This window comes from Xyrauchen texanus, chromosome 3 (assembly GCF_025860055.1).
Source record: "Xyrauchen texanus isolate HMW12.3.18 chromosome 3, RBS_HiC_50CHRs, whole genome shotgun sequence".
NCBI classification, from domain to species: domain Eukaryota; kingdom Metazoa; phylum Chordata; class Actinopteri; order Cypriniformes; family Catostomidae; genus Xyrauchen; species Xyrauchen texanus.
The window spans coordinates 61,020,621-61,042,519 of NC_068278.1; the positions used below are offsets into that span (position 1 = coordinate 61,020,621).

At 39.4% G+C, this 21,899-nt stretch overlaps 1 protein-coding gene across 2 annotated transcripts in view; it reads right to left on the minus strand.

Annotated features, from left to right (window-relative positions):
• Nucleotides 1–7,241: 7,241 nt before the first annotated feature.
• The window catches only part of ift74 (intraflagellar transport 74), a 28,322-nt gene continuing 13,664 nt past the window's right edge, over nt 7,242–21,899 (minus strand). The window contains exons 13-20 of one of the 2 annotated variants that reach the window (XM_052103871.1): nt 20,728–20,807; nt 19,478–19,531; nt 19,292–19,389; nt 19,076–19,202; nt 9,717–9,880; nt 8,927–9,052; nt 8,323–8,383; nt 7,242–8,225 (exon numbers count right to left, since the gene is read on the minus strand). In XM_052103871.1, coding sequence (XP_051959831.1) covers nt 8,110–8,225; nt 8,323–8,383; nt 8,927–9,052; nt 9,717–9,880; nt 19,076–19,202; nt 19,292–19,389; nt 19,478–19,531; nt 20,728–20,807 — 826 coding nt within the window. In that variant the 3' untranslated portion in view covers nt 7,242–8,109. Of the gene's footprint in view, nt 8,226–8,322; nt 8,384–8,926; nt 9,053–9,716; nt 9,881–19,050; nt 19,203–19,291; nt 19,390–19,477; nt 19,532–20,727; nt 20,808–21,899 lie in introns of those variants that run through there. The other variant, XM_052103880.1, reaches the window with a different exon arrangement.

Sequence of the window (21,899 nt, forward strand, 5' to 3'; positions counted from 1 at the left end):
ACACACTGAAAACATATTAAACTGAACACACATTAAACTGAACACACTGAAAACACATTAAACTGAACACACATTAAACTGAACACACTGAACACACATTAAACTGAACACACTGAACACACATTAAACTGAACACACATTAAACTGAACACACATTAAACTGAACACACATTAAACTGAACACACTGAACACACATTAAACTGAACACACTGAAAACACATTAAACTGAACACACTGAAAACATATTAAACTGAACACACTGAAAACATATTAAACTGAACACACGGAACACACATTAAACTGAACACACTGAACACACATTAAACTGAACACACATTAAACTGAACACACTGAACACACATTAAACTGAACACACATTAAACTGAACACACATTAAACTGAACACACATTAAACTGAACACACTGAACACACATTAAACTGAACACACATTAAACTGAACACACATTAAACTGAACACACTGAACACACATTAAACTGAACACACATTAAACTGAACACTCTTAACACACATTAAACTGAACACTCTCAACACACATTAAACTGAACACACATTAAACTGAACACTCTCAACACACATTAAACTGAACACTCTTAAAATACATTAAACTGAACACTCTCAACACACATTAAACTGAACACACTGAAAACATATTAAACTGAACACATGGAACACACATTAAACTGAACACACTGAACACACATTAAACTGAACACACTCAACACACATTAAACTGAACTCACATTAAACTGAACACACTTAAAACACATTAAACTGAACACACTCAACACACATTAAACTGAACACACATTAAACTGAACACACTAAACACACATTAAACTGAACACACTGAACACACATTAAACTGAACACACATTAAACTGAACACACTCAACACACATTAAACTGAACACATATTAAACTGAACACTCTCAACACACATTAAACTGAACACATCATTAAACTGAACACACTCAACACACATTAAACTGAACACACTCAACACACATTAAACTGAACACACTCAACACACATTAAACTGAACACACTGAACACACATTAAACTGAACACACTCAACACACATTAAACTGAACACACATTAAACTGAACACACTCAACACACATTAAACTGAACACACATTAAACTGAACACACTCAACACACATTAAACTGAACACACATTAAACTGAACACACTCAACACACATTAAACTGAACACACTGAACACACATTAAACTGAACACACTGAACACACATTAAACTGAACACACTGAACACACATTAAACTGAACACACTGAACACACATTAAACTGAACACACTGAAAACATATTAAACTGAACACACATTAAACTGAACACACATTAAACTGAACACACTGAACACACATTAAACTGAACACACATTAAACTGAACACACTGAACACACATTAAACTGAACACACTGAACACACATTAAACTGAACACACTGAACACACATTAAACTGAACACACTGAACACACATTAAACTGAACACACATTAAACTGAACACACTGAACACACATTAAACTGAACACACATTAAACTGAACACACATTAAACTGAACACACATTAAACTGAACACACTGAACACACATTAAACTGAACACACTGAACACACATTAAACTGAACACACATTAAACTGAACACACATTAAACTGAACACACTGAACACATATTAAACTGAACACACATTAAACTGAACACACTGAACACACATTAAACTGAACACACTGAACACACATTAAACTGAACACACTGAACACACATTAAACTGAACACACTGAACACACATTAAACTGAACACACATTAAACTGAACACACTGAACACACATTAAACTGAACACACATTAAACTGAACACACTGAACACACATTAAACTGAACACACATTAAACTGAACACACTGAACACACATTAAACTGAACACACATTAAACTGAACACACATTAAACTGAACACACTGAACACACATTAAACTGAACACACATTAAACTGAACACTCTTAACATACATTAAACTGAACAGACTGAACACACATTAAACTGAACACACTCAACACACATTAAACTGAACACACATTAAACTGAACACACTCAACACACATTAAACTGAACAGACTAAACACACATTAAACTGAACACACATTAAACTGAACACTCTCAACACACATTAAACTGAACACACTCAACACACATTAAACTGAACACACTGAAAACATATTAAACTGAACACACGGAACACACATTAAACTGAACACACTGAACACACATTAAACTGAACACACTGAACACACATTAAACTGAACACACTGAACACACATTAAACTGAACACACTGAACACACATTAAACTGAACACACATTAAACTGAACACACTGAAAACATATTAAACTGAACACACTGAACACACATTAAACTGAACACACATTAAACTGAACACACTGAACACACATTAAACTGAACACACTGAACACACATTAAACTGAACACACATTAAACTGAACACACATTAAACTGAACACACTGAACACACATTAAACTGAACACACTGAACACACATTAAACTGAACACACTGAACACACATTAAACTGAACACACTGAACACACATTAAACTGAACACACATTAAACTGAACACACATTAAACTGAACACACTGAACACACATTAAACTGAACACACTGAACACACATTAAACTGAACACACTGAACACACATTAAACTGAACACACTCAACACACATTAAACTGAACACACATTAAACTGAACACACTGAACACACATTAAACTGAACACACTGAACACACATTAAACTGAACACACATTAAACTGAACACACTGAACACACATTAAACTGAACACACTGAACACACATTAAACTGAACACACTCAACACACATTAAACTGAACACACTCAACACACATTAAACTGAACACACTGAACACACATTAAACTGAACACACATTAAACTGAACACACTCAACACACATTAAACTGAACACACTCAACACACATTAAACTGAACACACTGAACACACATTAAACTGAACACACTCAACACACATTAAACTGAACACACTCAACACACATTAAACTGAACACACTCAACACACATTAAACTGAACACACATTAAACTGAACACACTCAACACACATTAAACTGAACACACTAAACTAAACTGAACACACATTAAACTGAACACACTGAACACACATTAAACTGAACACACTCAACACACATTAAACTGAACACACATTAAACTGAACACACATTAAACTGAACACACTGAACACACATTAAACTGAACACACATTAAACTGAACACACATTAAACTGAACACACTCAACACACATTAAACTGAACACACTGAACACACATTAAACTGAACACACATTAAACTGAACACACTCAACACACATTAAACTGAACACACATTAAACTGAACACACTCAACACACATTAAACTGAACACACTCAACACACATTAAACTGAACACACATTAAACTGAACACACTCAACACACATTAAACTGAACACACTCAACACACATTAAACTGAACACACATTAAACTGAACACACTCAACACACATTAAACTGAACACACTCAACACACATTAAACTGAACACACATTAAACTGAACACACTCAACACACATTAAACTGAACACACTGAACACACATTAAACTGAACACACTGAACACACATTAAACTGAACACACTCAACACACATTAAACTGAACACACTCAACACACATTAAACTGAACACACATTAAACTGAACACACTCAACACACATTAAACTGAACACACATTAAACTGAACACACTGAACACACATTAAACTGAACACACATTAAACTGAACACACATTAAACTGAACACACTGAACACACATTAAACTGAACACACTGAACACACATTAAACTGAACACACTCAACACACATTAAACTGAACACACTGAACACACATTAAACTGAACACACTGAACACACATTAAACTGAACACACTGAACACACATTAAACTGAACACACTCAACACACATTAAACTGAACACACTCAACACACATTAAACTGAACACACTCAACACACATTAAACTGAACACACTCAACACACATTAAACTGAACACACATTAAACTGAACACACATTAAACTGAACACACACTAAACTGAACACACTCAACACACATTAAACTGAACAAACTCAACACACATTAAACTGAACACACTCAACACACATTAAACTGAACACACATTAAACTGAACACACTGAACACACATTAAACTGAACGCACTGAACACACATTAAACTGAACACACTGAACACACATTAAACTGAACACACTCAACACACATTAAACTGAACACACTCAACACACATTAAACTGAACACACTCAACACACATTAAACTGAACACACATTAAACTGCACACACATTAAACTGAACACACTCAACACACATTAAACTGAACACACTCAACACACATTAAACTGAACACACTCAACACTCATTAAACTGAACACACTAAACACACATTAAACTGCACACATATTAATCTGAACACACATTAAACTGAACACACTCAACACACATTAAACTGAACACACTCAACCCACATTAAACTGAACACACTGAACACACATTAAACTGAACACACTCAACACACGTTAAACTGAACACACTGAACACACATAAAACTGAACACACTGAACACACATTAAACTGAACACACTAAACACACATTAAACTGCACACACATTAATCTGAACACACATTAAACTGAACAAACTCAACACACATTAAACTGAACACACATTAAACTGAACACACTGAACACACATTAAACTGAACACACATTAAACTGAACACACATTAAACTGCACACACTCAACACACATTAAACTGAACACACTCAACACACATTAAACTGAACACACTGAACACACATTAAACTGAACACACTCAACACACATTAAACTGAACACACTCAACACACATTAAACTGAACACACTCAACACACATGAAACTGAACACACTCAACACACATGAAACTGAACACACTGAACACACATTAAACTGAACACACATTAAACTGAACACACTCAACACACATTAAACTGAACACACTCAACACACATTAAACTGAACACACTGAACACACATTAAACTGAACACATATTAAACTGAACACACTCAACACACATTAAACTGAACACACTCAACACACATTAAACTGAACACACATTAAACTGAACACACTCAACACACATTAAACTGAACACACTCAACACACATTAAACTGAACACACATTAAACTGAACACACTCAACACACATTAAACTGAACACACTCAACACACATTAAACTGAACACACTCAACACACATTAAACTGAACACACTCAACACACATTAAACTGAACACACTCAACACATTAAACTGAACACACTCAACACACATTAAACTGAACACACTCAACACACATTAAACTGAACACACATTAAACTGAACACACTCAACACACATTAAACTGAACACACTCAACACACATTAAACTGAACACACTCAACACACATTAAACTGAACACACATTAAACTGAACACACTCAACACACATTAAACTGAACACACTCAACACACATTAAACTGAACACACATTAAACTGAACACACTGAACACACATTAAACTGAACACACTCAACACACATTAAACTGAACACACATTAAACTGAACGCACTGAACACACATTAAACTGAACACACATTAAACTGAACACACTGAACACACATTAAACTGAACACACTGAACACACATTAAACTGAACACACTCAACACACATTAAACTGAACACACTGAACACACATTAAACTGAATGCACTGAACACACATTAAACTGAACACACTCAACACACATTAAACTGAACACACACTAAACTGAACACACTCAACACACATTAAACTGAACAAACTCAACACACATTAAACTGAACACACTCAACACACATTAAACTGAACACACATTAAACTGAACACACATTAAACTGAACACACTGAACACACATTAAACTGAACACACTCAACACACATTAAACTGAACACACTGAACACACATTAAACTGAACGCACTGAACACACATTAAACTGAACACACTCAACACACATTAAACTGAACACACTCAACACACATTAAACTGAACACACTCAACACACATTAAACTGAACACACATTAAGCTGAACACACATTAAACTGAACACACTCAACACACATTAAACTGAACACAACACACATTAAACTGAACACAGTCAACACACATTAAACTGAACACACATTAAACTGAACACAACACACATTAAACTGAACACACATTAAACTGAACACACTCAACACACATTAAACTGAACACACATTAAGCTGAACACACATTAAACTGAACACACTCAACACACATTAAACTGAACACAACACACATTAAACTGAACACAGTCAACACACATTAAACTGAACACACATTAAACTGAACACAACACACATTAAACTGAACACACATTAAACTGAACACACATTAAACTGAACACACATTAAACTGAACACTCTCAACACACATTAAACTGATCACACTTTAAACTGTACATGCTGTTAAGCTACTGTGCATCAGTCTGATCAGATTTAAACACTGATTTAAAGCTGCAGTTCATGAAGAGAAACTGAAAAAGAGATTGTGTCAGACTTACAGGTCAGAGACAGGAGCGGGACAGATGCAAACCAAATAGGTTCCTCTCATTAACATTCATGCATAGAGACCAATTTAAATTATGCTCCTGCCACGGAGTACCCTAAATAATCAAGAACAAAACTTTCTTCCCTAACTTTTTAGAATGCAATACAATTTTAATAAACAAATTGAAATTGAAAATGTATTGTTCAAATCCTGCATTGATTGGATGTGCAGTTTTCAAAACCATTATAAAATTAATTCCACATAAAATGTTGCAAGTTGGTTTATAAAAATCACTATGATGTTTGATTTCAGTCTGACACTAATACACCACAAACATGGAAGATTTTGCAATCAGTTTTGATTTATTTGGTGGATTTACCTGATGAAAGACTGAAATTAACAAGAGGGCAATAGACAAATTAAAGGAATTCAGAAATGAAACCAGGACTTTTTGGGACAACTGCCATTTTCAGACCTTTTGTAATGAGGTAAAAGTAAACAGAGCAAAACCGAACGAGGTAACTTTATGCTACAGTGAAAAATACAAAAGGAGATTTGTATGGATTCAGTAGTTATGCTGGCTTACGAGCAGGACTGAACCGTAATTTTAATGACCTTCCACTTAGTTGGTCTTGATGTAAACTGAAAGATCCCAAATTCACTGCTAGCACAATGTTTATCTTGGAGTGGTGAAAAAACCTTACAGAGACAAGACTAGTCAACACACCATCACACTTTAACAAACAAAAAAATGACACTTATTATTTTGTGATATCACTGAAGAACTTGTGCACAACGATGTCTGGTTCTCACACAAAGCTATCGTATGTCTTCAGAAGACTTGGAATATAGCACGTCATTTGGTCCACTTTCATGATTCTTTTATGTGCGCTTTTTTTGTTGTAATTTTACAGCTCGACGGCTCATTCACCTAACCCTCACCAATGGATAAAGAGTGGAAAACATTAATAAAACACCTTCAAAGCTCAATCTCCTCTCAGGATACACAACAGGTGTCACTGTAAATAGTAACATCTGAACGCTGCGGTCACATACTGTAATGCTCAGAGAAATACAATCGTTTGACAAATGACTCGAGACATTATTTAACAATTTAACTTTATAATATGCATGTAAAAATATTTGACCTACAGAGTGTGACTGAGAAATTCAAGCATTACACAGAAAATCTCAAAGATAAATAAATCACTGCAGTGTTACAGAAATGATAATATGACTTGTATTCTAAAATCATTTGCACAGTTATCTCTCTGGTGCTCTTTAACAGGAAGTGAGTGAGTTTGCATGAGCAGACAGGAAGTGCCCCTCCTCCTCAGTTTCTAGTGCCCTGCAGAGTGTCGATGAGAGTCTTATTGTACTCCAGCAGCTGCTTGTTGACATTCTTTACCACTGGGCGGTAATCGCTCTCTACGCCCTTGGAAGCGATGACTGTCGAGTAGAGTTAGGGAAGAACAGGGATCTTTAGAGTGACACATTACATGTCTATTCACTTCTGTTTCGATCAAATGGGACTTTTAAAGGATACATTCTTTCATCACATAGTTGTTCTGTTCATGATGTTGCCACTTTCTCTCCATGTTGGTCAGCTGGAAAATTAAAAGTCATATTAGACATTATTTTGTGTTTGTTAAGTAATTAAAGCTGAAGTGTGTAATTTTATAGAAACTATTTCTAAATTCGGTTGGTCCAATCAATTACAGAATAAACAATCTACTCGCTCCACATTTTTCCTGTAGAACACGGAGATCACATTTGTTCCCTATTCTGATGGTTGATGTGAACATTAACAGAAACTCCTGACCAGTATCTGCATGATTAACTGCATTGCACTGCTGCCACAAGATTGGCTGATTAGATAATTGCATGAATAAGTAGATGTACAGGTGTAGCCAATAAAGTGCTCAGTAAGTGTATATAAAGAACTATTAACTTGTTATATATATATATATATATACTCATTGGTCATGTCTTATCTACCCTCGGTCAACAAAGTGAGCCAGATCCATCACCGGAGCCCCACATTAAATAAAAAATACTGACCATGACACCCTTCAGCAAACACATTTTGAAACACTCAGGTTCACTCTTCAGTCCACACTGATTTGAAAACATTGACATGAGTGTCTCACCTCTACATGGGTCTCGTTGTCAAGTAACTGGCTCTTCAGAGTTTCAAACTCTTCATTCATCTTGTGTAAGATCTTCTTAAATGTGTCTTTCCTCTTAGTGAGTGTCACTCGATCCTCCTGCAGCCTCTAAAAGACAAACATCGCCACTGATGAGCTACTGAACACGACACTATGTTTATATGGGTTAAACTGTGACTCAACCCCCAAAACATACTAATTATTTGCTCTCTAGACATATATGCACTGAAAGACACCACAGAACCCACATTTGAAGCAGTGGATAATCCACAAAAAGGCATTTAGGCAGATCATATCTATGTAATATACTTAAGAGTCTCTCTGTATATGCTGGGAAAGATGCCATTTTACAGTATCTCATGAATTAGAGCATAAAGGGGTGCTGGTACAGTGACACACAGACCTGAGAAGAAAGCAGGGAAACCACGGCTTCAATTACCATGAATTTTATGCAGCCAAACATTTCAGAAGAGGCTGTATCCTGTCAGAGGAACAATGTCTGTACGTTCTCTGGGCTCTAATGGAGATAGTCTATGATGTTTATGTAAAGAGGACTGACAGTGGAAATGTGATGGGTGTCAGAGAACAGCACAATATGGAAATGTGATTCATATGTGATTGTTTTGCTCTGGCTACATCAGAAAACACTGAAGCACGTGAAAGACAATAGTGTAACTGCAATAAATGATTTGATCTGGTAGAAATTGAGATTTGACCGTGAACAGAAGACATTGATGAATTTGTAGAGCTTGTTTTTGTGTGGATTTGTTACCGTCTTCCTCTCCTCTCCAGCAGTTTTGAGAGCATCCAGATCTCTGTAAGTGAGCAGCTCTTCATTCATGAGTTTGAGTTGATCTCTGAGAGTCTGTAGCTCTGTGGTGACCTTCCCTTCCAACTGCTCGACCTTCAGCAGGTCCTGCTGTAAACGGTCACTCTCTGTGTGCACAAACACACATCGCCACATTACAACACAAACACCAACTCACCATCGAAACAACACATAACACTAAAGGCCTTTGCACACCAAACACATATTTACACCCAAAAAACTATTTGAATTGAAAATATGAGTTCCTATAATCATATCTGGAGCAAAGATTTCATGCTTTCGACGAATGTGTCGATTTTTTTTTTCCTTATTCGCCACAGATTATCTTGCAGGAGTTCTCTTATATCTGTCATTTCATATATATTGTGGCATATTTGCCTTTTGTATCACTTTTTGTAAATGAACTTCACAGATCTTGTTTTTGTTTTCGAATGATATGAATACTATTTCTGTGACTTGCAGTGCACTGTATTATTTATGTCTTTCTATTCAAAATGTCTTTGTATACCACAAACCTGGAGGTGTCTCCACAAAATTATGCTTTAACAGAAACAGCTGTAATGTCTTCGAGTCATAATAGTGCAGTTTAAAAAAGAAAAAAAAGAGGCATGATTGTAAATTGTGCCTTAAAATCATAGAAAATATTAATAACCCCAGTGAGCAGCTGAAGGCGACTGAAGGAACACAAAACTCCATAAGATGTTGATTAATGGAGAAAATAACCTTGGGAGAAACCAGACTTACTGTGGGGGCCAGTTCCCCTCTGACTAACCCCACCCTAACCCTAAACCAGACTCACTGTGGGGGCCAGTTCCCCTCTGACTAACCCCACCCTAACCCTAAACCAGACTCACTGTGTGGGACAGTTCCCCTCTGACTAACCCAACCCTAACCCTAAACCAGACTCACTGTGGGGGACAGTTCCCCTCTGACTAACCCAACCCTAACCCTAAACCAGACTCACTGTGGGGGACAGTTCCCCTCTGACACACCCCACCCTAACCCTAAACCAGACTCACTGTGGGGGACAGTTCCCCTCTGACTAACCCCACCCTAACCCTAAACCAGACTCACTGTGGGGGACAGTTCCCCTCTGACTAACCCAACCCTAACCCTAAACCAGACTCACTGTGGGGGACAGTTCCCATCTGACTAACCCAACCCTAACCCTAAACCAGACTCACTGTGGGGGACAGTTCCCCTCTGACTAACCCCACCCTAACCCAGACTCACTGTGGGGGACAGTTCCCCTCTGACTAACCCCACCCTAACCCTAAACCAGACTCACTGTGGGGGCCAGTTCCCCTCTGACTAACCCCAGCCTAACCCTAAACCAGACTCACTGTGGGGGCCAGTTCCCCTCTGACTAACCCCACCCTAACCCTAAACCAGACTCACTATGGGGGCCAGTTCCCCTCTGACTAACCCCACACTAACCCTAAACCAGACTCACTGTGGGGGCCAGTTCCCCTCTGACTAACCCCACCCTAACCCAGACTCACTGTGGAGGCCAGTTCCCCTCTGACTAACCCCACCCTAACCCTAAACCAGACTCACTGTGGGGGCCAGTTCCCCTCTGATTAACCCCACCCTATCCCTAAACCAGACTCACTGTGGGGGCCAGTTCCCCTCTGACTAACCCCACCCTAACCCTAAACCAGACTCACTGTGAGGGCCCATTCCCCTCTGACTAACCCAACCCTAACCCTAAACCAGACTCACTGTGGGGGACAGTTCACCTCTGACTAACCCCACCCTAACCCAGACTCACTGTGGGGGACAGTTCCCCTCTGACTAACCCCACCCTAACCCTAAACCAGACTCACTGTGGGGGCCAGTTCCCCTCTGACTAACCCCACCCTAACCCTAAACCAGACTCACTGTGGGGGCCAGTTCCCCTCTGACTAACCCCAGCCTAGCCCTAAACCAGACTCACTGTGGGGGCCAGTTCCCCTCTGACTAACCCCACCCTAACCCTAAACCACACTCACTATGGGGGCCAGTTCCCCTCTGACTAACCCCACACTAACCCTAAACCAGACTCACTGTGGGGGCCAGTTCCCCTCTGACTAACCCCACCCTAACCCTAAACCAGACTCACTGTGGAGGCCAGTTCCCCTCTGACTAACCCCACCCTAACCCTAAACCAGACTCACTGTGGGGGCCAGTTCCCCTCTGACTAACCCCACCCTATCCCTAAACCAGACTCACTGTGGGGGCCAGTTCCCCTCTGACTAAACCCACCCTAACCCTAAACCAGACTCACTGTGGGGGTCAGTTCCCCTCTGACTAACCCCACCCTAACCCAGACTCACTGTGGGGCCAGTTCCTCTCTGACTATCCCCACCCTAACCCTAAACCAGACTCACTGTGGGGGCAGTTCCCCTCTGACTAACCCCACCCTAACCCTAAACCAGACTCACTGTGGGGGCCAGTTCCCCTCTGACTAACCCCACCCTAACCCTAAATGAGACTCACTGTGGGGGCCAGTTCCCCTCTGACTAACCCCACCCTAACCCTAAACCAGACTCACTGTGGGGCCAGTTCCTCTCTGACTAACCCCACCCTAACCCTAAACCAGACTCACTGTGGGGGCCAGTTCCCCTCTGACTAACCCCACCCTAACCCTAAACCAGACTCACTGTGGGGGCCAGTTCCCCTCTGACTAACCCCACCCTAACCCTAACCCAGACTCACTGAGGGGGCCAGTTCCCCTCTGACTAACCCCGCCCTAACCCTAAACCAGACTCACTGTGGGGCCAGTTCCTCTCTGACTAACCCCAACCCTAACCCTAACCCAGACTCACTGTGGGGGCCAGTTCCCCTCTGACTAACCCCACCCTAACCCTAAACCAGACTCACTGTGGGGCCAGTTCCTCTCTGACTAACCCCACCCTAACCCTAAACCAGACTCACTGTGGGGGCCAGTTCCCCTCTGACTAACCACAGCCTAACCCTAAACCAGACTCACTGTGGGGGCCAGTTCCCCTCTGACTAACATCATGAATATAATGACAATATTACTTAAGTATAGTTAAAGTCATGCTTTAAAACGGGTGCCCACACTTTTTTGCGTGATGATCTACTTTTAAATGACTTAAGATCTACCAACTAAAAAAAAAACACAGTTGAATTTAAAGAAAATGCTTGTTGGGACTATTTCATGTATTCCTACATGGAATTCATCTTCTAATTAATTAAAAAATATATAATAATATTCAATGATGATATCATTCAGTTTTAACACTAAACCCAAAACACCTACAGCACAATAGATTACAATAGTCAGGGCATTTACCTTATTCTGATGACTTGCACTGAATGGAATCAGATAGTTTTGCATAATCCGGGCAGTAGCTGCTGGTAGTGTCTCAAACACTGCTAGCTTCGCAATTTTGCGCGCTTTTCTCAGAAGCCTCAACCAAACATTTACCGTCTCCAGCGGCCCCATTTACTCTCACACAGGTATCAGTATGTGACAACAGGTGCAAATTAAGAACCAAAGACAATTATAAATGTAAAGATAATTATAATAATCATCCTAATAAATTCTTGTGTTCCCAAATAATGCTGCTAAATGTGTGTTCTTATCGAATGTGTTTAATACAGTTTATGCTGCCTAAAGAAAATAAAACTCCTGTATATATATGAACCTGCAGAGTTGCGTTCACAATGTGTACGAGTGAACCGCTCCGTCACATCACGAGATGATCGGAGATCATGTGCAGCATTCTCATAGATTACGTTATTCTCCCAATCATCGGAGAAAGGAGTGAAAACTCTTTACATGCGCTTGTTTCACGAGACAGGGTCCCGTTGCACGCCTCTGAACAAACAGCGAATCAGACACGAGCATTGATGGATTTTCTTTTGTCTTTTCTTAAACATATAATAAAGTGTGTTTCTTCAAGCGTGTCTTTTTGACTAACAGCATTTCTTGTAATCTATCTCTCCGACAAGTCTGACAGGTCGGCTCCACAGTGGTGGTACATCAGCAAAATAGTCTACATTTAGGGTGTTCATTACAAACCTTGTTCGCCAGGAATAGGCTGAATGACAAATTCATAAGGAAATCAGAACAGTGTCATTGACTTCAAGCTTTGCAATCACACCCACACCTTCTGCAGGAAAATTATCTCTAGAAAGTTTTAAATGATCATGTGTTGGTGATTGTTAAGACACCCGGCAAACCACTTGATTTTTAACAAAGAGACACTTGTGACTCACGACCCATCGGTTCCCGATCCCTGGACTAAAGTTTTAGAATTTACATTCTGAATTAACTGCGGAAGTGTAAACAGATGCATTGTCTATTGTTATTTGGCTGATGAAGGCTGCAATTAATTTATTATCTATGTATTTCAATTTAAGGTGTAGTCCATCCTTTGACCAAGGTGATGTAGACAGAGATCAGGTGCAATGCAGTTCGACTGGAAGCTTGTGAGAGATTAATTTCCAGTGAAGTCCATCTTAAGTCCAAGATTCAGGCAGTGTCCAATGAAGTATCCAATGTCTGACGGTTGGTGCTGGCATCAGTTCATTATCTGTGAAGTCCATTGTAGCAGACTGAAGTGATATCTGGCTGGCACAAGTCATCATCACTCAGCAACACATAGTAGTTGGAGTCGGACATCATGCAGAATAACAAACTCCTCATCACTGCTGCAGCTTGTAGAGAAATACGTTTTCTTTTTTCGATCTGCTCATTTACTTGTCTTTGGCTGTTTTGCAAACTTATCAAATGGTTATTTCGTCTCACCCTGTGATGGGCGGCAAACCAGCTCAAAGGTGCATTGAGCCCCCTACCGTACAGGGGGTAAAATTACTTGTCGATTAGTGCCACGTTTTGTAAAGGCATGAATGTGCACACGGTTAGTTTGATAGAAAGGTTTTGAAATGGCGAAATAGGGGCAAGAACTTCCTGTTCAATACAAAACCAGGGAGGGGCTCTCTCAGGTGGAAGTGATCAATGAGCCAAATGTTTGAGACCGAATGCATTTACATTTATGCATTTGGCAGATGCTTTTATCCAAAGTGACTTACGCCTGTTTCACACATACTCCGTTTGCAGTCGTATGCGGTGCGTATGCGGTGATTTTTTCCGTTCCTATGTTAACAGGTTAGAGCTTTTACACTGCACGCAGATGCAGTCCGTCGATCCGTTCCAGTTGCGGTGCGTATACAGCAGTGCAGCGATCGTTTATGGACCGAGTCTATTTTTGCTGTGCTGCACCGCAGTGAATTAAAGTGACAGCGCATTGTTCACATTAAAATAGACATATATTGTCAAGAAACTGTAATAATTTCATCATATACACATAATTTCAGTTAATGAGTTCTACAGTTACTAAATTACAGGGTCAAGAAAAACTAAAAAGTATGATTATAGTCCCAAAAGTTGCAAAATGGCATCATATATGATTCGATGGACGCACGATACGTTGTGGTTTGCCTTGTGATTTGCCTTGTGATGTCTGCTCCAACCAGAGAAAGAACATTATCCATCTGTTCGGCACTCATCCGAAAGTACTTTAGGTGCCGGTCACTGTAAAGTCGAAGTTCTGAGACAAGCACCAAACTGTCTCCTGCCTCGTTTGACTGAGTGAACCCAAATGCATCTCGTTCTTCTCCTTCTTAGCAAAAGATATAGCGCGATAGTTTTTCTTCTGTCAACAACTCGAACTACATGTAAAACAAAGAATCACAATGATTAAAATTAATTTTCATACTGTTTCAATGTCTTAAACAATGTCAAAGTTAACGTTTGGATTTAAAATCAAAATTACTAATACATTTTTGATTTTGTGGCACACAGAAACTGCGGATCAGTAGCGCACTGCAAACGCAGCATATGTGAAAGCACTATAGCACGTGCTGCTCCTGTACCGCATACTCACTGCATACGCAACGCATACGCACCGTAAACGGAGTATGTGTGAAACGGGCGTTACAGTGCACTAATTACAGTGACAATCCCCCCGGAGCAACTTGGATTAAGTGTCTTACTCAAGGACACAATGGTGGTGACTGTGGGGATCGAACCAGCCACCTCCTGATGACCAGTTATGTGCTTTAGTCCACCACTACGCCACCACCACTCCATGCATAATGCATAATAATAAAACAAAATCTTGGGTAGGACTAGCCCACCTTTGTCAATCGGCCTATGCAACTTACTGAAATGTAATCCAAATGAAGGACTTCACTATACTATCAAATTGCTTGAAATAAGAGAGGGGGGACATATACAGGGAGAGACTGTAGCAGGTAGATGAATTTTGGAATACAATTAATTTTTATAGCATTAATCTTCCCAATCATTGATAAATGTAATGAAGCCCACATCACTCGAAAACCTTTTATTAAAGGGTCAAAATGAACTCTAAATAAATCACACAAATTTGCTGGGAATAAAATACCCAAATACTAAAAGCCTTATTTGGGCCACTTGAAGGCACCATCTGGAAAGCCGTTACTGGGGAGTACACTGTCAGAGCCAAAGCTTCGTATTTAGACCAATTAACTCTACAGGTGCTGGTCATATAATTAGAATATCATCAAAAAGTTGATTTATTTCAGTAATTCCATTCAAAAAGTGAAACTTGGATATTATATTCATTCATTACACAGACTGATATATTTCAAATGTTTATTTCATTTAATTGTGATGATTAAAACTGACAACTAATGAAAATCCCAAATTCAGTATCTCCGAAAATTAGAATATTACTTAAGACCAATACAAAAAAAGGATTTTTAGAAATGTTGGACAACTGAAAAGTATGAACATGAAAAGTATGAGCATGTACAGCACTCAATACATAGTTGGGGCTCCTTTTGCCTGAATTACTGCAGCAGTGCGGCGTGGCATGGAGTCGATCAGTCTGTGGCACTGCTCGGGTGTTATGAGAGCCCAGGTTGCTCTGATAGTGGCCTTCGGCTCTTCTGCATTGTTGGGTCTCTTCACAATACCCCATAGATTTTCTATAGGGTTAAGGTCAGGCGAGTTTGCTGCCAATTAAGAACAGGGATACCATGGTCCTTAAACCAGGTACTGGTAGCTTTGGCACTGTGTGCAGGTGCCAAGTCCTGTTGGAAAATGAAATCTGCATCTCCATAAAGTTGGTCAGCAGCACGAAGCATGAAGTGCTCTAAAACTTCCTGGTAGACCGCTGCGTTGACCTTGGACCTCAGAAAACACAGTGGACCAACACCAGCAGATGACATGGCACCCCAAACCATCACTGACTGTGGAAACTTTACACTGGACTTCAAGCAACGTGGATTCTGTGCCTCTCCTCTCTTCCTCCAGACTCTCTTGATTTCCAAAGGAAATGCAAAATGTACTTTCATCAGGGAACATAACTTTGGACCACTCAGCAGCAGTCCAGTCCTTTTTGTGTTCTGACGCTGTGTCTTATTCAACAGTGGCTTGACACAAGGAATGCGACAGCTGAAACCCATGTCTTGCATATGTCTGTGCGTGGTGGTTCTTGAAGCACTGACTCCAGCTGCAGTCCACTCTTTGTGAATCTCCCCCACATTTTTGAATGGGTTTTGTTTCACAATCCTCTCCAGGGTGCGGTTATCCCTATTGCTTGTACACTTTTTTCTACCACATCTTTTCCTTCCCTTCGCCTCTCTATTAATGTGCTTGGACACAGAGCTCTGTGAACAGCCAGCCTCTTTAGCAATGACCTTTTGTGTCTTGCCCTCCTTGTGCAAGGTGTCAATGGTCGTCTTTGTATACATTATCCAAGTTTCACTTTTTGAATGGAATTACTGAAATAAATCAACTTTTTGATGATATTCTAATTATATGACCAGCACCTGTATATCCCGAGAACTTGGAAAAGCAATGAATAATTCTGTGGAGGCAAGGCATAGATCTAGCAGAGTCAGAGACGAATAATAAAATATCATCTGCGTAAGTCAAAATCGTATGCGCCATACAATAAATGTATTTCCGAACCCACACATTTCCAAAATCTTAAAAAGATAATCCCATTCTACCATATCAAATGCCTTTTCGGCATCAAGTGAGATGCAGCGACCGGAGTCTGATCATTCGCCACTGATCACTTGATATTGATGAAACACCTGATGTTGTCAGAAGAGCTGCGGCCCCGAATAAACCCCACCTGATGTACATGTATAAGAGATGTCATAACTTTACTTAATCGGTTAGCCAGAATGTTTGACAATATTTTAACTCTAGCTGGATCAGGGAAATTGGACGGTAACTCTTACACTCACTTGGATCTTTGTCCTTTTTAATAATCAGACTGATCCGGGCTTGTGTCATGGTTGGCAGGAGCGTTCCATTCTGTAATGTTTCCATATAAAGTACTAGAAAAATGGAGCTGGTTCTGTAGCATAAGATTTGAATTATTCATCGGAAAATCCATCTGGCCCGTGAGTCTTGCCTGTAAGTAAGGCCTTAATTACCTCACCAAGCTCTTCCAAAGTTATCTCAAAATCAAGATAATTTTTTTGCTCAGTTATCAGTTTAGGGAGTTCTAGTAATATCCTCATCAGTAGACGAAGACGTGAAACTATAAAGATCAAGATAGAATTGTTAAGTGTGACACACTTTAATTATATTTATAAATATATGAAATGCTAATGAAACAATGACACACATACATCCATGCTGGACAAGAGTAATGAAAAATGTAATCTGGTCTTGTGAAATGGTCAAGTGAACCCATGGGATAGAAATCCACAGGGCAGCGAGCCTGATCTGTGTTTGGGGGGGGCGGCATGTACAGGAAGGAAGTGGAAGAGGGCGACTTCCTACTGATAGTCAGCTAGCTTAGTGTGTGTGTGTTTATGTGTGTGGCAGTTTAAAAGCTCAGTCAGCACTGAGCATTCTGGGCAGCTTCCTTCTCCAGGGTCCCCATTGATCATCTCACACACACACACACACACACACACACACACACACACACACACACACACACACACACACACACACACACACACACACACACACACAAGGGTGAACACTTGGTTCTAGTTAGTGAAAATATTTACCCATGTGCTGCAGTCAATATAGACATAACCAATATGTTGTGTTACACACGCAAACACAGACAGAGCAAACTCTTGTCTGATATTCATCAGGAATTTGAAAGTGAAATAATAAAAGATCAACAAACAAAAGAAACGAACAACGACTGACAGGAAGCTCTGATCAGAACATGTCTGAGAATGAATGCAGTTTGAAATTTGAAACAAAGGGAGGAAAAACTCTTGACAGTACAACTGCACAAACCTTAAAGACAGACATAGAGGCAAACCTGAAGAAAGGCCTTTGGCTGTGATGTGAGACTTGTGCATCTCCGTCTCTTTGAAGCTCAGGTCTTCCTGCATGGACTGCAGCTCTTGTGCAGTGACCACAGACAGCTGCTGCAGACGACTGATGTTCTGCAGATAAACAGTACAGTCATCTGATTCACTTTGAAAATGGACTCATCTAATAGATGAACGAGCGTATGCGAGATGAGATGTTTTACCCTACTGGAGTGTTCCAGAAGAGCCACGATGCTGGTCTGCGTGTCTCTGATATGCTGCAGCTCCTGGGATCGATTCTCTTCAAAAGTGTTCAGATATGCTGTTACAACACAATTGATCAATTTATCAACACGTAGGCCGTTCCAACAGACATCCAGTATTTGTGCGCAACACAGACACACACTCACAATCGATTTCCTCTTCTCTCTTCTGCAACTCCTTGTACTTCTGAGCTCTTTCTCCTGTGAAGATGGGAAGAGATCCAACATTTCAACATGTTCATTTTCTCATTTTTCAAAGTTCACTGTAGTTATTGGATTGAAGGGTCATGTAAGTTCATTGTACTATGAAAACATACTGTAACTTTCAGATCTGAAAAATCTGAGAAATCTTATTTCAACTGATCTGCAAATATTCTACAAAAGATGACTTGTTCAGGAGTCCTTAGATTTCAACACCTGACGCTCACATTTAAATATGAAATGACACCAATTGGAGGAGCAGAAGAATTACAATTACTGCATTTTGCATATAACAATGTCCCTCATAAGGATCTCAACATTAGAAAGTGCAGCTGAAGTTAATCTCGGATCACTTCAGTCTGATCTGAACAGTTTTAGCAACGCATGTTTTACACAATGTAAAGCAGCTTTCACAAAGAGGCTGTTATTAAAAGAAAGGGCAGTTAAAAACTATATTGAACCCGACAGCCAACCAGCAGCTCGACTGTGAGCGCTGTTACTTATTTAACATGTGAAAAGGACGTTTATTTAAGTGTCAGAGACAAGGTGGACAATAATTATGCACAATATAATTATACAAAGCCCCACAAAACAACACAAATGTCTAAAAATATGTGATATTGCCTCTTTAAAGATGTGATTCTCACTCAAACATCTAGAAATGTGAATGAGATTCACAAGTGACCGTGTGAAAGTTTTCCTTTAATAGCCACAGAGAAACCATGTTTTTGTCTGTGTAGAAACATCCAAAACATGAAAACAGACACTGAGACACTGCAGACTACAGAGTAAATCAACAGTGAAGAATTACATCCAGCATGTGCTAATAACCACCAACCACACAACATTAACATGCTGCAGCCCATAACACAGGGATATCACAATTAAACATGTGGACTAGTTGCATCAGTGATCCAGATTATAAATGTTGAACTGCATTAAGAAACGATGTCCACATTCATGTCTAAATGGCCACTAGAGAGAGATTGTTGTCCAAGTTGCTAATGAACAGCAGACTGTGGAAATATTTGACAGTGATATAAACGGAGTAGGACCTCCTTTGCCAGATTCATTTCCCATTTCTACAGAGGTTTCTGGAGCAGATCCAAACATCACTAATGATTGAAGGATTCGTCCATGTTGAAAGATCTCAATTTTCCCACAGTTCACAAACTCTAAAAACATAAAAGCAGCACCTTGATTTTCCTCCATGTCAGCATCTAGTTGTCGCATCTCGTCTGTGAGGTGGCTGATTTTCTCACGTACATCCGTCAGTCTAAATAAAAACATTTATTTTCAGTTATTTCTTATTCAACAATCACAAGACTCGTTTATGAATAAACAATCTGATAAAGTGTTATGAACACAGTGCAGTTTAACACTCTTGATAAGTGTGGCACTTTTTAAAGCAATATTTCTCATCTCCTAGAGGCGGCACCTCACTAACCGGCTCAAAACATCTCTTCAAATCAACGTCAAATGCACTAATTGCTTTTTAGGGAATTCTTGACCTCCTCTGTTGGAGATCTGTCTCACACACACCAATTAATAATTATAGAGTTTGACTGCCTCTGAGTTTCTGATTCCCTGTCATGTGAAGCTCACCAAAAGAAGAAAGGGAGCACTGCTCAATCAAAGTAAGAGTTCCCAAATGTTTTCATCAGCTGAACCTCCTGATATTTTATGTAATGTTAAGCTTTCAAAATAGAATACATTTGACTCCTTACGAGTCGAACCGAGTCCATGGCATTTGTGACGCATTAATAATAAAGAAAAAGATATATATTTTTAAGAAAAATAAAATAACGAAAACAATAAATAAATGAACACATCTCTATCTGCATGCAGAAAACATAAAGACAGGTACAGCATGTAGACAATGTACTATAAAATAAAGTCTGTTTCACAAGGGACTATCAGTATAATCACACACGGTCACTGCTTTCCCCTTTCCTGGAAGTCCAGACCACATGGTTTCAGGATCGGACAGTGTCGTGGTTGCAAACAAAAACTTCATTGAGCAAAGTCAATTGTCTCTATTTACTAAAAACAACATATCACAAAATAGAAATAGCAAAAATATATTATTAATATTAGGCTATTAATTATTTTTAGGCATAATTTATACACACATGTTGGCTGTTATTTCTGAAGTCGCTTGTTGTCAGCTTGAACTTGAAGCCCCATCTGTGAGGTCCATAATGAAAAACACTTTTAATAGTTTGTAAAGTGTTGTTGATAAAGCAGACGGCAGCTCTAAACTGATTTAATAAAGCAGCACATATTTATTATTGATCACTGTATCTTCAACGCATTGACAAGCTGCTTAAAATACCACTATTCACAACATTCAATCATGCACAATAAA